Source organism: Micromesistius poutassou (genome assembly GCF_964030765.1).
Source record: "Micromesistius poutassou genome assembly, chromosome: 16".
Lineage (NCBI taxonomy): Eukaryota > Metazoa > Chordata > Actinopteri > Gadiformes > Gadidae > Micromesistius > Micromesistius poutassou.
Genome location: NC_140286.1, coordinates 2,094,112 through 2,116,042, shown reverse-complemented (window position 1 = coordinate 2,116,042; position 21,931 = coordinate 2,094,112). Strand labels below are relative to the sequence as shown.

Genomic DNA, 21,931 nt, shown 5'->3' with positions numbered 1-21,931 from the left:
TAATAGCCTCCATATTTGGAGCCATGATGCAATTGTCTGTCCGATTCTGACGAGCTGGGGTTAGCTCACAAAACCTGCCAACAACTTCGATACCATTCCATATCATCCTGACCAAACAATAAATAATAACGTCAACGACTTGTAAAAAAAAATTGGTGACGAATTGATTTGGAGGTCCTCTGTTTTACGCTTCAGTGTTCATTCAAATTGTGTGTAACTGTGCGTGCTGTGCTGTGCACGCCACCGCTGCGTGCTCGGGCGGGGACGGCGTGACGTCTGCAGGCCGACCGGCCAATGGCAGCGCGTGTTATACGGCCTATGGTTGTACAGTAATACTATAGCCCCTCCCACTTATCCCACTGCAGCAATAAGATAGCCGAGGTTCCAAGATCACTGATGACAAATCGCGCCGTTCGCAAGGAGCGGGGCCGTTTTACAATCCAGGAAGATATCCCGCACCCGCCGTGCGTCATTATTATTATTACTATTACCACCTTCTAGTCCTCATCCGATCGAAGAAACCAGATCCGCGGTGCACCAGAGAGAGGGGGTGTGTGCTCGAAGCCCGAGAGAGGAGGCATGTCGGCCTGTGAAGAATAATAATAATAATAATAATAATACTGCTTCTTCCACACTGTGCCTGCATCCGAATCACCCGAGACCCCGAAGCTCTGGATTCATCGTCGATTCATCTGCCGTTGTTTCCACCCCAGGGGCGCTCCTCGTCTCCGTCGGCCCGGACTCGGTCCCCGGCCCCCCCACCCCCCCACCCCGCCTGGGTTAGCTGGTCGCCCCGCGGAGCATGCTAAAGAATGAGCCAAAGGGATACACTGGTTCATCTGTTTGCCGGAGGGTAAGTAACAGCAACGTTACGTTTCGTCCCGAAATAAGTCGACTTTTGTTATCTGCGTTGTGTCGAAAAACGGGTCGATATATCCGTGGGAATGGATCGTGAGTTATTACAGACTACTACACGTTAACCTACATGGTAACGTAGCGCACTGGGGGTCGAATCCCCTGCTGGTCGTTGCTCTACACAGCGATCATAAAGATATTCCCCAGCATCACTTCAGATCTGTTGCTAGAATATTTACTTAAAGCAAGAGATTGTCCTTGGATCAGGTTTATACTCTTTTTATAATGGCCTTACAAGTGAGCAGTTAACATTTAAAGGTGGCATTTAGTAGATCTAATTCACATAATCGCATGTAGTTGTCTATAAAAAATAGACTTAACTAGACTAAAAGAGTGACGATTAGCCTTTATCAAACCAAATTGCAGAGCAGACACAGTTTGTGTATTTGACAGACATGATGGCCACACGGTAATCAAAGGGTTAAGGGTCAATGCCGGCCCTTTATATTGATTGTGTTCGATTACCAGGCGATTCTCTAGTTCCCCCCCCCCCCCCCCCTCGCCATACTTTTATTTAGTGTTGTCGCAAGGTCTCTCGGGATGAAAATACCGCGGTAAAGAAACATACTTTATTTAAACGTTCAAACACACACAAGGCGTCCCCTCGAAGCGTCACTCACGTCACCCATGTCGCTCAACACACACACACACATACACACAGCCCCCGAAAGTAGGCTAAAGGTCGGCCTGCCTCCAGTGCCTGCGTACATGTGTGTTGCCCCTTTGGAAAGGCGAGAGTATATATATAGCTGGAGCTATTGAAAAGGAGACGAGCGTATTAGATGAGAACGCAGAACAACACAACAAAGATACAGCTCAGTTTCACCGAGGGGATCACTAATAGTCCGTTTGTCTTGCTGGAGGCGCGTTGAGCATAGCATTCCAGCTGGTTGGCCATATGACAACAATGTCTGGTCGAGTCCGACCATGCAGCCCTCATGGTCACCGTGGGGAATCTAGGGCCGTAGAAAGTTCTGGCTTTTGGGCAATGGTTATCGTAACCGATATTGTTACGTTATGAATATTCTGTTCGGCTACAGTTGTTGCCATTGCAGTACACCTAACTGAAAACAACATATAGGCTATGCTGTTTTTTTTGGAAGAGTACAATCTGGTCAAATACTGGCACCAGAAGAAAGGTTATTTTCTTCTGTGTCGTATTGTGTGTGTGTGTGTGTGTGTTGCCAGTCATAACAAGCACAGCCAGACTAAGCCATGACTGGACACGTATCACTCACCACTCACCACTTCACAGACCCATGTCACCATCCCCAGTTGTTGGATTTGGTTTTACCGTGAACGTGGGGTGGAGACACGTTCTGCATTGGCTTCCTCTTATCCTTCTCGTCTGTAAACAAAGCATTGAACGTGCAAAGGAATCAAATGCATGCGTCTCAGTGGCTTGTCACACTTTAATCACAATATTTCTTTACCATCACAATAGCGGGTCATCATGACCCTGGCCTTTCTAGATAAGTTGAGTCCATTTTATAGTGACTGTCGTCACTATAAAATGGAAAAGAAGAAGTGCATATTTCTCAATTCACAATTCTTCTTTGTGCCTCTCCCATGTCCCCATCCCCCGTCCCCGATTTCCCTTCCCTGTTTCTGGGCTGTCTGTTCCCTTCCTGCTCTCTGCTAGATGCGGGGGCACGGTGGGCGCCATCCTGACCTGTCCTCTGGAGGTGGTGAAGACGAGGCTCCAGTCCTCCCACGTCACCTTCTACATCTCCGAGGTGCAGCTCAGCACCGTCAACGGAGCCAGCGTGGCCCGCATGTCGCCGCCCGGGCCCATACACTGTCTCAAGTGAGTCTGACCAACCAACCAACATGTGATCGGATTGGGTTTCGGGTTAACGAAACATACAATCAACAAGCTCCTAATGATTCATTAGTACTACTGTATGACTGCATATTGTTGTCCACACTCGATTCCAACGTGGACCTTCATGTGGAATCAAGTAAATAATGAATACAAATGTTTTACAATACTTTGTACCTGTACCTATTGGGTGTTCACTCAAGAAAAAAAAAAAGCGCCATTTTAGAGAACTTCAACGTTATTCTACGCCGTAAACGTCACTATTTTTCAGTATAAACCGGGGGGGAATGAATGAATGAAAAAGTGATACAAATGGGTCGAACGTGATACGGATCAGAATCTGACAATTCAAGAGATGCCATGTCATGTCACAGACGTGACCTTTGGAACGACGAGGTCCCATGACTCTAGAGTGACTTGTGTTAAGACCGGCAAGCCAAGCGTTATTGGGGACTGACGCTCTCCCATTAGCCGACATTACGCCCTCCATTGAGGCGACGTAGTGACTGTCTATTGTGCCGGAGGTAGGGTGAGTTTGGTAACCACGGCCAGACAACGCGTTCCTGTAGCTACAGTATGGACCGGCTGACCTGCACTCCTCGGAAACGTTGAAGTGAGGAGCTGATAAACTTGGTGGTGGACTTTGGATTGATGGGAATTTGCCAGGACAGGGCGATAAACTACATTACCCCTTTGAACGGCGGTTTCTTTGTTTTTCTCCAGGTCGGGGTTAAGAGAAAAGTGATGGTGTGTCTGTTGCGTCTGTGCTGAAGAAACAAGTCCAACTTCTTGTCTTCAAACTGAGAAAGCAAACTCCCAAAGTTTAAACATTTGAATGAATATTCATATTTCAAACATTATTGGCTCGTAAAATTAGCTTGTAAAACATTTTTTTTAAGCCATTGTTGACCCTCTGTGCTGATTGGACAATATTGATGGTAATGGGGATTCCAGCTTCAGTCTGTTGCACTTGTCTTGGTAATTACTTAAACTGTGGAGTCAAAATCCCCGGATTGAACATGAAGTCACGATGATTCAAGACGGATCTATATGGGTTAGCCTGGCATCGCTAGACAAATTGAAAACGGCAATTAGTCTGGAAGTCTGATCATTTTTTCGATTTCCAAGACGCGTCTCCAATGGGCAAACTGAGCAACTAAAAAAAAAAGAAGACATCTTTCTTCTCAACAAAAGCTTTAAGTTCAATCGTTGGTTCTTCTTTTAGTGGAAATATACCTTCCAGTTGGTTTAATATGAGTCTCGATAGTGGAATCAACAGACCGCTCCGCATCAGCGGCAGCCATCTTTGTTGTTGTTGTTGTTGAAAACGCCTCTACGGCGCGCCTCTGCACCGTATTCATCCTGCCTCAAATCAGATAAAAGTTTATGATTGGTTCGGTCTATTTCGCACCGGGCGGAAATCTTTTTTGCATGGGAGTGAAGCTACACCTTATCTGCAGAACAAATGAAACATGCGTGTGAGATTAGGTCTGGTTCCCGGGCTAGGTATGTATGTATGTGTGGGTGTGTGTGTGATCGTCTTTGAATCACACAGTGAGAGATGGTGTTTGTCTTCTGGGAATCCCCTCACTAGCTCCACCTACATCCTATCTTGCGTTGTCCCGTACGGGCCAACCAGCACACAGCGTGCAGGTCATTTTTGATTGCTACCACATGGCAATGGACGATCAACAGTCCACATTGACATTACACATGCTATTAGGGGATCAGGAGGCTGAGATAAGAACCAAGAACCTTGTTCATTGTCAGACCTCCCACTGTAAAAAAAAAAAGGCCTCTTGATGGTCAATATGTCGATTTGGATCCAGCACGCGTGCTCTAAAGGTGGACATGGTGCAGATATTCGGGACTGTTGGTTTATATTTCAATTGTCCATCCTAAGCTTGGTCAATAAATGTCGCACAACACAAATATGTGTCTTCCAGTGGCTCATAATGCGGCCATAGCAGCCTTTAAATCTCAGTGTAGTATTTTACAATGGCTTCTCCGATTGGAATTGACGGTCAATGATATACCGACAAACTTTCATTTCATAGTACCACTATAAGTCTTAGTCGTAATGCAATACGGGTCAAGCCCTTGGGTTGTTAAAATATTGTTATAATATTTACATTGGACCAGCGCCAGGTGATCAACTTTGGCATTTAGTTGTAGTGATAGGACAAGACTCTCTCACACACTGACACACAGACAGACACATAGACGGGCACACACACACACACACACACACACACACACTCACACTCCACATACCAGAATTGAGGAGCATGAGTAAGAAGTAGCAAACGGATAACTAGGTCAAAATGGAGGCTGGTGAAACCAGCCCTGTAGGCAAACAGAGGAATGTTTATTCAAACGTCGCTACAGGACAGAATGCAGAATGCAGCCCAAGGTTGTCCGCATAGGCTCTGTGTGTTTCATAACTTTCTAATGAAATCTTTTTAAAGGTAAATAAATGGTTAAATATCTTATAGATGGATAAATGGTCATGAAGGAAAGCTCCTGGAACCGGCTGCCATCATTTTAATATTAAACTGTGATGGATTTTAAGTCTTCTGAGGTAGATTTCTCTTATCTGTTAAAGCCCATGCACGGTGATTAAACCCTTTGCTGAATGTTGTGATGTTTATCCCCCCCCCCCCCCCCCCGCCACCACTCCGAAAGGCTTACTAAATATAGGTTCACCGCGGTGGTCGAAATAATCACCATCAGCTCTGCAGCTGCACACCGCGAAAGTAAACAGGTCGGGTGATTGCTGATTCAGAACTGGAGCAGACGACGTTGATGAAGATGATGACGATGACACACACAAGCTCAACATTTTATCTCGAACATCGTGAGGCCCAGCCACGGCGGCAGCTACAGCTGCCGTGCAGCTTGTGTCTTGTGCCGTGCACAAGCACCGCTCTTGGCCTCTGGAACCCGGGGCGGACGGCCCTCCAGCCCCTGTAGGAGCAGGGCAGGCTTACAGGGGCTTAGGGCTGGAATTCTTATCTTGAGCTCTGAAAAGTCCAGTAAGATTGTGTGGAAGAGTTGTGCAAATAAGCAGAGTTATTTTTCAACCAGACTGGTCTGTGGTGTGGGGATGTATTGAGGAGAAGCGACGTGTTATCTGAGCCCCCACGTGAGGGAAAACCTGTTACTGCAACTCTGTTAATGGGAGGTATTGATCACGTTTCGCTTATCGTCCGTGAACCAAAGTTCAATGGACTCGTTTGGAGTCGGTGGGTGAACTGTATTGGGAATCTGGATGCATTTTCCCTGAGGCCTCGCTTTAATCGCGGTGTGTAAGTAGCGCTGTTGTATTTGTATCCACCCAAAGCCGTTGCTTTAATCCAGTAAACATGACATACTGATGACGATTAGAGGGCTGATGGGTGGAAATAACTAATGTTTGGTTTACAAATAAAATGTTGGTCCTTTTTGTGATACAACAAAGACATGACTGATAAGAAAGTACATAACAAAGATTTCCCATCGTGTAAATTCAGAAAGTTTTCAGGGTCATTTCATCTCTTCATCATATTTCAAACTGTGAACCTTTTTCATCCTTTACTTTTGGATACAATATCAGCTATGGTGCTGTTGCTATTCTTAGACTTGGACTTTTCTTGATTGTCATTCAATAAACACACCGTCAGTGCACAAATTAAACATAATGTTTAATGTTTCTGTCAGGTGCCTTATGGTTTCTTGATGATCGATTTGAAGCATTGATTTTCGGATCATGTTTTTCACTTTGATAGTAATGGATCTGAAAGCGTTCAGGGTTAAACTCTTGTTTTCCCTTCCCCCCTCCTCGTGTCTAGGTTGATCCTGGAGAGAGAAGGACCGCGCTCGCTGTTCCGCGGCCTGGGACCTAACCTTGTGGGCGTGGCACCGTCCAGGTATGTATTGCGTCAAGGTCCAAAGTCCTCCTCTGATTGGACTTTATAGCTTTGCGTCATCACAGCTGCCTTAACCATGTAGGATACACACACGCACACGCGAACACACACACACACACACACACACACACACACACACACACACACACACACACACACACACACACACACACACACACACACACACCCCTTTGTGACGCTAGGGAATCAAGCATTGTTATCGTTATCGTTATCACATGGGAAACCTTCCTCTTGGACTGATTAAATGGGGGGCAGAAAGCCACATTTGCGTCAGCAGCAATGCCTCAAACAGCAGGTTTTTAAAACCATGCGTAGGACTCGAAAATATTAATATGTGAACCATTTTGACCATGGTTTATGTATTTATCTGTTTCACTCTGTGGGTCGGCTTAACGTTAAAGTAGGAAAACCCAGAGAGCAAACAGAGCGATGACGGCGTCAAAGCCGGAGAGTCCTCATGGAGGCTGCTAGCAGGCTGGCCTTCTTCTTATCCAGGCGGAGGAGATGAATGATTCCAGTGGGTTAGCTTCTGTTGGCTCCGGGGCTGTTCCTCGTTGCATAAGAGGCTTTACACTCAGCAGCAGCAGCAGCAGCAGCAGCAGCAGCAGCAGCAGCATCAGGAGCTGGTCAGCTGTGATGCAGCGGTCGGCTGGTCATGTGACCTGTAATGTCGTCGCGCAGCATCCCGATGCAGATGTTTTATAATAGGCTGGGTCTGTTGTTGTGGATGTCGTCCACTGTTGGGCATGCGAGTTTTGTCTTAGCGCTGGCTGGCTGGTTCTCCCTAGAGACCAGACGCCGGGCCGTACCAAAGCGCTGACTGGCTGGTTCTCCCTAGAGACCAGAAGCGCTGGCCTTCCCTGTCGTTGTCACATATCTCTCTGCTGTGGTCTATATCAGCGTTATTACCTAATGCTCCTCTCAACCACATTGCTATTTGGATCAGTGTTACTCAGCGCTCATTTTGAACAAAAGTGTGTGTGTGTGTGTGTGTGTGTGTGTGTGTGTGTGTGTGTGTGTGTGTGTGTGTGTGTGTGTGTGTGTGTGTGTGTGTGTGTGTGTGTGTGTGTGTGTGTGTGTGTGTGTGCTTTCTGTCCAGCTGTGAAGGTGGAACAGAACATTTGACCATGCCAGCATGAAACTAAACTGTAGGAAACTATTATTGCATAAGGAGTGAGCCCAATAAAACAATATCAGATTATTTATTTTCCCTATAAAATATTGGATGGGCTCATTCAACTGCTGGACCACAGACTTCCACTACACTGCTGTATGTGATGGATGGCATTTGTTTTTAGTGCCTCTTTCCATCAGCAAGCTTGTACACTTTATTTTGGTTGTGCTAAGACACATAGGTCGACATGACCTGGCAAACGCACCAGGTCGACCGAATGGAGTAGCCTTTCTATTGTTTGCATGACGCACAAAAAAATTCCCAACATTGTTTATTCCTTCATAGTGAGGGAGGAGGGAGGGGGGAGGAGGGGGAAGGGGGGGGGTGATATTGAAGCATCATGGCTTGTTGTCGAATGCCAGAAATGGGAGAGAGAATTTCCAAGCAGCAAGCAGCTCCTGCCAACAATATCACAGAGACGTGGTTGTTATATAATAAAAAAACAACAGATGAGTTACACACTGCGCCACACACAGACACACACAGACCCACAGACCCACACACACAGACCCACACACACACACACCCACACACACACACCCACACACAGACACACACACAGACACACACAGACCCACACACACACACACACACAGACACACACAGACCCACACACACACACACACACACACAGACACACACAGACCCACACACAGATGCTACAGGGGCCCCACCAGGGGTCCAGCGTGACGTGTAGGAGGAGGCTCTCTCAGCGCTCTGGGTTTAGTCTGCGTACAGACTCTGGCTTCACTTAACCCTCGTCCTAGAGCGGGCTGTTTGGAACCAACACGTCAGAGCCTCTGCACAGCGAGAACAAGGCTGTCAGGGGGACCGGGCTGCGCTGTGCACACACGTACACACGTGCCCACACACGCGTGCAGACCCACGTGCACTCTCGTACGCAAACAGGGTGCGAGATAAGCTCTCCGCGGTGGTGTCTGGCCCCTCCGCATGTATTCTAGTCTCCTGCTCGCCTGCACACCGTTTGTTTGAGCGGGACACTTCTACGTCTGTTAGTAATTCATATCCTGCTCTATTTTTTTTCACTCCCCCGGTGGTGTTGTGACCTTGACCTTGCCCTTCACCTACATAACCATTGTTATAACGCTTGTTATCCCGCGGTGCTGGTGCTGTTTGTGTAGGGCGGGAGACAGTGGCTCAGGAGGCGGAGCCGGTTGGCTGGTGGTGACCTGAAGGTCGCTGGTTCGATCCCCGGCTCCTCCTCCTAGTCGAGTGCCGAGTGTGTCCCTGAGCGAGACGCCCTCACCCTGACTGGCTGTCGTACTGACCCGCCTTGCATTTACATTCAGGGCATTTAACAGACGTTTTTATCCAAAGCGACTCACAATGGTAACTACGGCTGGGCGATTAATCAAATTTTGATCGCGATTTCGATTTCAGAGTGAAACAATCACCAAACTAATATAATCGAGTTGAAACTATTAAAAATGTTTTTTATTTTTTTTAATAGAAATTGCTGGATTCATATCTCTTATTTTCTATTTGACCATTTTGTGTATATTTTTAAGGGGAAATTTCGAAGTTCTCATTTACAAAGTGTTTTTTTTGGAGAGAAATTATGAATAAATGCATCGTGTTTTCAAACTCAAAAATAAATAATCGTTTGAATAATCGAGATTTCAATATTGACCAAAATAATCGTGATTATGATTTTTTTCCATAATCAAGGAGCCCTAACGGTAACCATGCAAGGCGACCGCCAGCTCGTCAGGAGCAGTTAGGGGTTTAGTGTCTCGCATCAGGGACACCTCGACACTAGCAGGAGCCGGGGGATCGAACTATCAACCTTCCAGGTTACATGTCGACCTGCTCTACCTCCTGAGCTAAGCCGACCCCAGCCTTGCGTGGCCGACTCCGCCGCCACCGTCTGTGTGTGTGTGTGTGTGTGTGTGTGTGTGTGTGTGTGTGTGTGTGTGTGTGTGTGTGTGTGTGTGTGTGTGTGTGTGTGTGTGTGTGTGTGTGTGTGTGTGTGTGTGTGTGCGTGTGTGCGTGTGCATGTGTGAATGAATGGTTGTTAGTCGCTTTCGGATAAAAGCGTCAGCGACATCACCCGCCGTGTCTGAACGCGTCCCCTCACCGTTGTGTCTGTGTGTTGTCTCGTTGTCTCTGGCGATGCAGGGCCATCTACTTTGCCGCCTACTCTTACGCCAAGGAGAAGCTGAACGGAGTGATGGAGCCCGACTCCACCCAGGTGCACATGGTGTCGGCCGGACTCGCAGGTAACCCCTCCTCCTAGACCCCCCCCTCCCCCCCTCCCCTCCACTCCAGCCCCCCCGCCCCCCCCCACCCCCCCCTACCTGTCTACCTGTCTACCTGTCTGTTGTCGGTCTGTCCCTGTCTGTTTGTTTATGTGTGTCAGTCAGTCTGTCTGACAGCAGCTGGACGGTGTAGCTCACTGTCAAGCTTCTTAATGCAAACTTACTCCAGTTTGTATCTTTATTGTAGGTGCATCGAAAATACTTTTTTTTATATATATATATCTACGTTTCACATTCCCCCATATAGAAATGGTTTGTGTAAGAAGATTGTTTTAGAATGTGTGGTTCATTTTGGTTCATTCTTTTCTGTTTCTTTAGCGATGTATGCTAAAGCAGAATGCTAGTTTTGTTTATGGTTCATATCTCTAGCCCCCTCCAATATGAGAATAATACGAAAGCACAATTTAAGACTCTCAGGATCAAAGGAGTTACATAACACATAACTAACTAACACTAACTATAAAACGTAATTACTCGACCTAGACAATGGACTTGCTTTGATGAACTGTTCTCATAACCAACGCGGTGAATACTTATCACCGGCGTCAGCTCGTAAACTAAAATTAATCTCCACTCAAGTTTACTACCGAGAGATTTCATCTCTGCCGCAGGTACTCTGTAACACACACACTTTATCAGGTCATCTCCAGACGGGACCGTATCCCGCACACGCTCCACTGTGGTAAAACCGGTTACGGCTGCTGGATGTCGAAATCCAAATCAGCCCTTTTTGACAAGAAACCCTGACGAGGTCCTTAAAGTTTGGGTTGTGCTTTCCTCCAACACATGGCCACCCACTGTCACCCCCCCGCCTCCTCCATCTTGTCCTGTCCTTGTCCCGCTCTTTTTATTTTATATTTTTTGAATCTCCATCCCCCTCCCCGCCCCCCCTTGTTTTAAAACGTCTTCTTCACGGCCCACCCCCCCCCCCCCCCCCCCCCTACCACCACCACCCATGATATGGTTTAACATCCCAGTTGTTACTTGAACAGTGTTGCCTGGGCCCCCCTCCTTTGCTCTGTGTGTGTGTTTAGAGGAGAAAGCACGGCCACAGCTGGGGCCCAGCTGGGCCCCCCTCCCCCCCTCCCCCCCCGGCACTCGGGCGGACGAGTTAAGGTAGCACCCCATTTCCTTTACACTGGTATGATGATAACCATGGTGCATTTGTCTACTGCGTTGTCTAGTCTCTGCAATGTTTACAGTGATTAACGGGGGGCTCTGGGTGGTCGTCGTAGTCGCTTCCACGGCCTCGTGACGACCGGGCGCCGCTGTCCGTCTCTAGACCCGGCGGCGGCGGCGGCGGGGGCGGCGGCGGTGCTGGCGTGCTGGCCGTGCCACCGCCGCTCACAACACAATGAAGACCAACAAAAGTTTGAATCCGATAAGGGACTCGAGGGAGATTCCTGAGCCGAATTCTTTTTAGTTCTCGTCGGCGCGCGAGAAATGCTAACCTTGTCAGGGTGTGTGTGAGAGAGAGCTGCGTCCGCCGCGGTCGTCATTTTTCCGTTCATCATCCTCCATTAGAAAGATGTTCCGTCATTTCATCGGGGGGGGGGGGGGGGGGGTGGGGGAGAGAATCCCATTCTTTTCGTATACTTTTTTTTTTTTTTTTTCACTAATTCTTTTAACCACATCTTAGCCTAGTTTTGTTAACTTGACACAATGACTTTGTAGAAGGAGGCCGGGCTTTTTTCCCCTGCGTAGAGATACGTTTCTGTTGCTATTCCAGCTGCCAATATTTATACACCAGCGTGAAGTAGAACTGCTGCTGCTGCTGGTGACCTTGAGCCTAACTGACCCAAATAGCTATAATCATGGAAGTGTTTAATAGAATACTTGGAAAAAAAAAGGACGTACTAGATTATGGATTAGTGAGGTGATTAGTCTTCTAAGTACCTTTGTATTGGCTTACAGGGCTTTTCAAGGTCACAATGCTAACAGACAATCTATCATAGACGACATTTTGTGATTCATGCCAATTCTTGTCGTTAGTCCTCCTATTGCAAGTTCCCATCTCTTGCCAGTTGCTATTCTGGAGGATGTGTGGTGTCTATGAATGTAGGCCAAAGTCGTATGGAGAAAGACGCACTGTTCCCCGTGGTATTCCTGGAGTTGCACCAGGGCTTAGACCCACATATAGGCCCTCTTTTAATATTGTGTGTGTTTTAATATAAGTGTGCAAACAGCTGCAGTGGTCTATTGCAACATGGCTTCTAAAAACAACCCAAACGCTGATACGTAGGTCACGATGTTAAGAACATCTTGGTTTTAAATTTAGATTCTTCTCGTTCCTGTAGTTGCATACGATCCTCTTTCTGTGCGTTCTCTCAGTCAGAGTCAGAACTGGTAATGTCAATATTGGACTATTGTGTTAGCAGCTCCAAGGGTTATAGTTTAATATTGGGTAAGCAAAAGCAAATGGCCTTTAGCAGGACTGACACTTTGCCCCTCTTCATATTGTTTGAATCCAGTTCTTTCTAGATCAATGTAAGCCTGGAAAAAAGAATGTTGTGTTGTTTTTCCCAATATTTTTTTTGTATCAAGTTTTCCTCCGTTCTATTTTGCGGTGCATTCATCCATACTTTATAACCCTGCCAGTGACATCCCCTTCTCTGTATTTCATCACCATCCACGGAAACATTTTAAAATGCAGAATGACAAGGTTAGCATTTCCACCTGTGTCCCCGTCACTCACCACGTCCTGTAAGACCGTCGGCTTTAAGACCGACGGTCCAACAGAGTCTCCCCGCGATTTAGTTTCAGGATTTAATTTCCCCAGGAACACGTCCGGTACACTCTCTCTCTCTCTCCCTAGTGCCTCATTCTCTCTTCATCAATTCACGATTGATCGGAGTCCGCTCTGTTGTGGCCGTGGATTGTGAGGCGATGGTAACTAACATCCAAACACATCAATCTATTTTCTGACTGGGTTAGGGGGGCGTACATATCAAGTATCAGGGCTTCATCTTGCGTGAGTTGGATTTACTTTATTTATTATCCAGCCAACCTTTGACCCAGTGTTTCCCCTAAATGCACTATATGCAAAAAAAAAAATATATATATTTTTTTTGTTGCAAATTTTTTTTTTGCAGTGGCGGTGCGCTGCTGCTGGATCTTTTTTTCTAAGGCTTATGATAAATATCAAAGAAATAGCTAAAAATAGCTAAAATGAACATCAAAGATGAACTTAGTTTCTGCCAAGTTCAAGGCACATTTGCACAATGATCTGGTCTCAGCAGATACCTTGACTCTGTCATATTTGGAAGCTCAATCTGTAAAAAATTTCCCCAAAAAATCTCACCAGAAGTAACCATTTAAAGGGTTCTTTTTCAAAATTTTCTTATGGGGGGGGGGCATGCCCCCGGACCCCCCTAGCGTTGCTAGGTTAGCGTTGCACAGCACCGCTGCTACAAAAAAATCTAGGGGAAACACTGATCTGACCATCTTTATTCTAAGAAACCTTTATATATAATTCATCAGTAGGTGAGAGGGCGGGGCGGGACCTAAAGGGACATCTGAGTCGTCAGGGGAAAGATGAGTGGAGGAGTGACCTGCCACTCATCTCCTCTCGATTTAATATGAATGAGGTGGGGGCGGGGGCTGGTCTGTTCTGACTGCTGCGTGTGTGTTGACGGTGGTACAGAAAAGCCTGTGTCTATATTAGGGCTTTCCTGTGAAGCTTTCACCTCTGTGTGACTGGGTGGGTTACCCCCCCCCCCCCCCCCCCCCCCCCCCACCATCTGAACCCCCCCCCCCCCCCCCCCCCCTAATATCTGCAGGAGGAGGAAGCTGGAGGAGCTTTGCCCCTCCCTCGTGAGTACCTGCCATAGACGTTACCTCCATCCACCCCCATGCCTCTTCTCTCTCTCTCTCTCTTTCTCTCTCTCTCTGTCTCTCTGTCTCTCTCTCTCTCTCCCTCTCTCTCCGTCTGTCGGTGTTGCCTCCTATGCTCCCTCTACCTCAGACTCTCGTCATCCTCTCTCTAGTGTCGTAGTGCGTTGCTTGTCACACTAGTCGCCAACAGACTCGCCCCCCCCGCCCCGCCCCCTGCTAGGCTCAGCGTGGAACTGCACTTGTGACACAGCGGAGCGCAGACAGCGTCTTTTAAAGTCGTTTGTTTTGTTTTGTTTTGTTTTTGCCGAGTAGCACCTTATTTTATTGTTTCATTCGATCACCTCTTGTTGAAGTGTTTTTTTTACTTTACTTGTCAGACTACACACACCCCACTGCGGTGGGTCGGTCAGACCCGCATCCCCCACGTTTTGAGATGTACTCTCATTTTTCCGAGCCCGACTGTTGGGCGACAGGCGGTGCAGTGAGTGCATCATCGGGGTTGGACGGCGGCTCAGCTCAGCTCGTGTTTCCCCCCCTCGCTACTTCGGCATCGGAAACTTCCCAGTTTAGCACACTTGAATAATTGACGAGCCTGCCGCCATTTTGTCTTTTCTACCCTCTTGCTACCCAATGCCTTTTTATTTATTTTTTTTGGGCATATGGCCAAAATTTCACTCCCTCTATGAGCGAAGAAATGCCAACGTGCATAATTTAATTTCTTCTATCATGAAAGATTAATTTGCCATGATTGGGCTATAGCTACTGCAGGGCCAAGACTAATATTGATGCATGATGTATGATCTGACATGTAAATGGCGTTCTGGTACACTATTTATAAAGCCGTAATGAAAGGTTACGGGTGCATAATGGATACATCACAAGCAGCCTCTTGCAGCGACCATAACTGCCGAATTATACTTGTACTTGATGAATGAAGACCATATTTTACACGGGGCAGTTAAAGCAGCTAATTATATAGCAATAAACCCAATTCAGTTTTTCCAACTCAAGAACCATTTCGATTTAATACTCTGTGAAAGTGGTGGTTTAAGTTACAGCACATTAGCTCGGTTTGGAATAGACCTGGGGTAGTCTTTCACCCAAAGAGGATCAATAGGCTCATAACTAATTTAGAAAAGCATTAAGAGATAAGGCGTCCATTGACTTCATCCCCCGCCCCGCCCCATTCCTTATCTGCCCTCGCCCGTGAGGTCTAGACTCTCTCTCTCTCCCTCATGCACTAAAACGTACGCAAACACCTTTCCACGTATCCCGTTCCACTCTGATGCCGCCCGATTGATCCTGTTTGGTGAAGTGCTTCCACCGCCCGGCTCCTAGTCTAGAAGCGTAGAGTGTTCTAGAGTTGTTGCCAGCTCCGCTGTGTGCTCTGGTGTGTGTGTAGTAGTACTACTGTGTGGTGGTCGTCCCTGCCGCTGTCTGAACCTCTGAACTCCGTTTCCCAGGGTTCACCGCCATCACTGCCACCAATCCCATCTGGTTGATCAAGACACGCCTCCAGCTGGACGCCAGGTGACTAGCGCTCTGTTCTCTGCTCCCGTTGTCTTAAGTGAAGGCCTTACTAGGGGTCGACCCATATGGAATTTTTTTTAGTGCCGATACCGATTTTATTTATTTTTTGTTCATCAGCCTCCTTAGCCGATGGCAGATACACCGATAGCGATTTTTCTTGAGCCGATATTTGGAGCCGATACTGATTTTGATCCCTCAGTTTACATCATAAAAATGACACAATGATGATAACAAATGTTACAAGTCTCAATTTAAAAAAAGGAACATTTATTGAACTGTCTGTAAATCATGCCAAATAAAAATAAGAATCAGCGGAAAAAATCAGCCGATACACATAAAAACGCAAATATCGGTCGATAATATCGGCATATATGGGTCGATCTCTAGGCCTTACTACTGCTGCTGTCTCTGCTGGGGTAGCGTTGTCTGTGGTGTTTTGGTTTTTATTTCACTCGGTTTGTTGACGGTCAACAAAAGCACCTCTCATGCTCGCAGTGTGTTGCCTTAAAGAGCCAGTGGACCAGTGGCGTTTCTGCTGGGATTTCAACTTAATGCGATTAAAAAATAAAAGAAATTGTGTTGTGTGTTCCCACGGCAACTTGATGCTACTTTTTTTAGTACCGTCGTTGTGTATGAGCGTAATAATAAGAGATGTTGATGTTGTATATGAAAGTCGCCACACACACCGTGACGTTACACTATAACGGTACGGTGTGTGGCGGCTTTCATATGCAACAAGCTTAAGCCTTAAGCCTCACTCGGATGTGGACATTAAATACATCGCTGCTCAGACGGAGCTGCACCCCCCCACACACACACCGTAGCATTATACAAGTGTCCGGGTGCAGGGTGTATAGTATATACACTCTATATATATATAGTATATATAGAGTGTATACGGTCACATGAATTCACAATTGATGTGAGTCTACTCTGATGGTGACAAACATCCAGAAAGAGAATGAGCAAAAACATAGGATTTGACCCCATCTTTCTCTGAATGAGGGACCTATTTCAGCCACAGTGATGAATGCCATTCTAGCATTCCAAGTTGACGGTCAAAGTATAAGACAAATGACGTCACGTTCTAAACAAAGACAAACTGGTTTTGGGTGCGCTGGCTCTTGATGTGTTGTGAGGGTCGGGGGTTACCGCACGTCACCACAGGCTTCAGCGCACAAAACATAACACAGACCCACAGCGTGACCACGTCCACCACGCCCTGACATTCTCTCTCTCTCTCTCTCTCTCTCTCTCTCTCTCTCTCTCTCTCTCTCTCTCTCTCTGCCTCTGCCTCTGCCTCTCTCTCTCTCTCTCTCTCTGCCTCTCTCTCTCTCTCTCTCTCTCGGCCTCACCCACAGGAATCGGGGCGAGCGACGCATGAACGCCTTTGAGTGCGTGCGGCGGGTGTACCGGGCGGACGGCCTGCAGGGCTTCTACCGCGGCATGTCGGCGTCCTACGCCGGCATCTCGGAGACGGTCATCCACTTCGTCATCTACGAGAGCATCAAGCGGCGGCTCTCGCAGGCCAAGGCGCAGGCGCACATGGACGAGGAGGAGGAGACGGTGAAGGACGCCTCCGACTTTGTGGGCATGATGCTGGCGGCCGCCACGTCCAAGACCTGCGCCACGTCGCTGGCGTACCCGCACGGTGAGGAGGGGGAGAGACAGACACGGGCACGCATACGCACACACGCAGACACACAGGCGCAGGCGCAGACGCACACACGCAGACGCATACGCACACAGGAGCAGATGCACACACGCACACACACATAGGCACACACACACACACACACATTGGCGCACGCATGTACGTAGGTATGTACGCACACACACACACACACACAGGTACACACAGGTACACACATAGGCACACGCACGTACGTACGTACGTACATACGTAGATACGTACGCACACACACACATAGGCACACACACATAGGCACACACACACATAGGTACACGCACGCACGTACGTAGGTACGTACGCACACACACACATAGGCACACACACACATAGGTACACACACACATAGGCACACGTACGCACACACACACACACACACACACACACAGGTACACACACACACATAGGTACACACACACACATAGGCACACGCACGCACGTACGTACGTAAGTAGGTACGTACGCACACACACACACACACACATACACACATAGGTACACACACATAGGCACACGCACGGACTATGAGACTGAGAGACGGGCGGTGTGTTCTTGACTGGTGAGCGTCCCGGTCGTGATCCCGTTGGAAGCCGACGGCTCAGTGGGTCGTTGGTGGTCATGTGACGGTTCGACGCCTGGTCCACGTTCACACAACCCCCCGAACAACGCCCTTCACTTCCATTTGGTTAATGTACGATTATTTAGATTTCCGCTCTCTCCTTTATCTCCTTTTTTATTTTCTATTTAGATTTTTTTCCTCTAGCTTTCTCTCTGCTTCTTTTTGTTTTCGTCTTTTTTTTCTGTATGTGTGTTTTTATTTATCTCTCTCTCTCTCTCTCTCTCTCTCTCTCTCTCTCTCTCTCTCTCTCTCTCTCTCTCTCTCTCTCTCTCTCTCTCTCTCTCGCCCCCCCCCCCCCCCCCCGTCAGAGGTGATCCGGACGCGGCTACGAGAGGAGGGCACCAAGTACCGCTCCTTCTTCCAGACCCTGGTCCAGGTGCCCCGGGAGGAGGGCTACCGGGCGCTGTACCGCGGCCTCACCACCCACCTGGTCCGACAGATCCCCAACACGGCCATCATGATGGCCACCTACGAACTGGTCGTCTACCTGCTGCACAGTTAGCTGCTTTCCCCCCCCCCCACCCCACCACCCCCCCCCCCCCCCCTCCACGGTCGGCCGGCTGCTCTCTGTGACACGGGGGAAGTGGTCGACAACTGTTCTCTGGCCAGACGTAGAAGACAAAGAAAAGAAAGGAAGGAAAAGTTGGTTAAAGGAGAAGATGGTGATGGTGGTGGTGGTGGAGGAGGAGGAGGAGGCGGCGTTCCCAACAGCGTTCGGAATGTCCACCAAGGCTCTCCTGGGCCTCCTCCTTCCGTCGGAAGGAGCACTAAGTCTGTTGTCTTCGCTCTGTGACGGAGGTGATAATGTGAAGCGGGAATGCTTGGTTACAGTCTGGATTTTTACACAGCGGTGGTCGATGTCGCAAAAAACCAAAACGTTTACGTTGCAAATTTTTTTTTTGTTGAGAAAAAATCTCTTGAAAGTTTTTTTGTTTTTAACTTTTGTCACATTTCCCGCCTCCTCCTCCTCCTCCTCCCGAGTGTGAAGAAGACGCCTTTTCCCACTGTGGAAGAGTCATCTCCCCCTGGCCTCATTCATCTAATAAGCCTACTGAGCCGGCGAAATGAGGGCAGAGGATGCAGGATGCGGTGGGATCGGGGAGAATGTAAAAGAAAAAAACTAACAAACACAAAAGCGTTTTTTCCGCCGCTACTGCTATATACACGCTTATTAACACGGCGACGGTCAGCTGGTACAGAAACGCGGCTCCCGGCTCTTCCGGTGCACTACAGAGAGATTGTCTCCAAGCATTCCCTGACGCTCCCGGCATGCGGCCCCCCCCGGCCCCGCCCCGCCACGCGGGCTCTGAGGGGTTCACACCCCGACAAGTACCTCCTCCCAAGTAAGAGCTCAAAAAAAAAAGAAAAGAGAACCCGCTCGTCACCTGAAAAGATGCCTCAGACACGAACCAGTGTTATCGTCCATTTAATCTCAAGGCTCGCTCGTTGATCACGCTCGCGTGGGTCGGCCACGCGAGCGTGTTGCGTGTTGCGTAGCGCCCGGTGCCTGGCGCCTGGCGCTCCGTGTGTGTGGAAGTAGGCGGTGCTCAGTCACTAGATGACCGGTCGGTCCCGCTCTCATTGAACCTGAACTGTTTGCACGGGGGTTGGGGGGGGTTGGAGGGGGGAGACGGACATAACTGAAGCTGCTGTGTCTTCTGTGTTGAGTACGTGGTGGGTGCCTTGTACAGGGTGTTAACCAGTGGAGATATTTGTCAAAAGAACTACAAGCATAGGAGTGACTGTAGGTCCCTGTTTCCAAATATGGTGTGCGTGTGTGTGCGTGTGCATGTGCGTTCGCCCGCTTGAGAGTGTCGTGGGACGTGTGTGTGTTGGGACTGTGTGTAACACTTTTGTGTGTGTGTGTGTGTGTGTGTGTGTGTGAGCGAGTGTGCGCGAACATCCGTGAATGCACGGTGTTTGACTGGGATCGAGTGATCTCCGTGAGTGTATTCCTTTTACCCCGAGGTCGGTTCACCCTGCTGTGTTTCCTTCATGTCGTGACACACGAGGTCTGGAGTGACGGCTCTCTCTCCACAGTGTTAGCGGCGTCGCCCATGCGGGGGCTGCGTCTCTTCCTCCAGTGGCTTCCCACCTGATGTTATGTTATGTTATGTTATATGATGCACTTTCGTGGCCTTTGAGGGCTTGTGCTTCGCATTTTACTGTGTGACAAATCTGAACCTTGTACATTGTAAAGAAAAACCACAAAATCCGGTGTTCATGTATATTGAAAAGGTATTTTGCTCAACATTTCTGATAATATATATATATATTGTACAGTTTGGACAGTGGGTATTCCACACTTGTGTGTAGGATATTCATTTGTGTGTACGTGTGTGTGTGTGTGTGTGTGCGCGCGCGTGCGTGTGTGTATTATTGGCCTACATATCTGTGCATCACGTTTTCTTTTTTCACGTTTGGCTTTGGATCCACTGAACCACTAAAGCTGGTCGAGGTGGGTTCATGGTTTGCCGATTTAACCTTCTTGCAACACGGTGTTGTGTGTTTATTTTTTTGTTTGTTTTTTAGTTCGGTTTTACTTTTGTTCAAAGACGCACACGTTTTCTCTGCGCGTCGGCTTTACTGCGTCGCACTGTGCTACCTGTCCGTGCGACAGGTAGGTCAGGCATCGGTCACTCGTTGGTCTCTAGGTAAATAGAAGTGAAAACGTCTTCGTTGCACGTTTTCCATGCATTCTTTCAATCGATTGATATCTGATATCGTCATCCAACGCACGTTCCCCCCCCCCCCCCCCCCCACCCCCCTGGGTCTGGGAGACGTTCATTACGGGATTGACCTGCTTTCCTTTTGTAGATAAGGCAATGCAAATACGCCTCACCCCTTGAACTGTACTTTGGACACGGTTTCTACGTTATATAGACAGTGTGGTGTGTAGAAAGCGATCCTTGATTTAACTCTTAACTCTATTTAACGTCCTTGTCGTATGTTGATGTTTTCTTAGAGAGGCCCAAAAAGCAGAATAATTTAGTCCTTTCTGTGGTTGATGTTGAAGGACAAGACAGTGATGCTGCTTTCAAAGACCTCATCTTGATTTAAATTCAACTTTGCCTTGTGTAACAGTCTGGAAATGTCCCAAGCGGAGCCCTCGATAGAGTTTTAACGGTACGATCTCACCGGTCCGTCCCAGCTGAATTAGCCCACGGCTATATTCTCAAATGATCGTGCGGATAAAATTCCAGTGGGCTAGACTTCCACGAGGTTGATAAATTTGAGGTTGAGGAAGCATTTGCTGATATACCTCCGAAAGCATCGACGCCTGATGTGAAATTACCAAAATGTGACAAAGACGGCCCGTGCTATGCAAGTGCTCGAGTGAGCACTTTCAAAATGAACTCTTTTTGACATTTTATTTTGTATGATTTAACTGTATTTATGCCAATACTACAATTCTACAGACATGTCCGTGGTGCATTATCTAGCAAAACAAAATGTTTATGACGGCTCCATTGTTGTTTTTGATTTTTGGATAAAAGGTCAATAAAACTATTTGCAGCTGAGATGTCTGTGTTGTTTGATTTGAGGGCGCAACACTCTGCATGTACATGTAGGCCTTCTCGATGACTGTACATGTAGGCCTACTCGATGACTGTACATGTAGGCCTTCTCGATGACTGTACATGTAGGCCTACTCGATGACTGATGACTACATGTAGGCCTTCACTCAATGACTACATGTAGGCCTACTCAATGACTACATGTAGGCCTACTCAATGACTGATGACTACATGTAGGCCTTCACTCAATGACTACATGTAGGCCTACTCGATAACTACATGTAGGCCTACTCAATGACTGATGACTACATGTAGGCCTTCACTCAATGACTACATGTAGGCCTACTCAATGACTACATGTAGGCCTACTCAATGACTGATGACTGTACATGTAGACCTCGATAACTACATGTAGGCCTACTCAATGACTGATGACTGTACATGTAGGCCTACTCAATGACTGATGACTGTACATGTAGGCCTTCTCAATGACTACATGTAGGCCTACTCAATGACTGATCTGCAGCTTAAAGGTTTCTTTCAATCCAAGGTTCAATCTTCCTTCTCTGACCCAGGCAAAAACGTTTTTCTAACTTCTCCAACCTCCTGGATTCCCTCACT

The 21,931-nt window shown here is 47.8% G+C and overlaps 1 protein-coding gene across 1 annotated transcript; it reads left to right on the top strand.

Annotated features, from left to right (window-relative positions):
- Positions 1–391: 391 nt before the first annotated feature.
- Positions 392–21,313, top strand: LOC311360890 (solute carrier family 25 member 36-A). The gene is made up of 7 exons (XM_084480987.1): positions 392–853; positions 2,558–2,722; positions 6,568–6,645; positions 9,980–10,080; positions 15,417–15,483; positions 16,845–17,134; positions 18,101–21,313. The coding sequence occupies exons 1-7, from the start codon at positions 813–815 to the stop codon at positions 18,292–18,294; spliced, it is 936 nt and encodes a 311-aa protein (XP_084337113.1). The 5' UTR covers positions 392–812; the 3' UTR covers positions 18,295–21,313.
- The last annotated feature ends 618 nt before the right edge of the window (positions 21,314–21,931 follow it).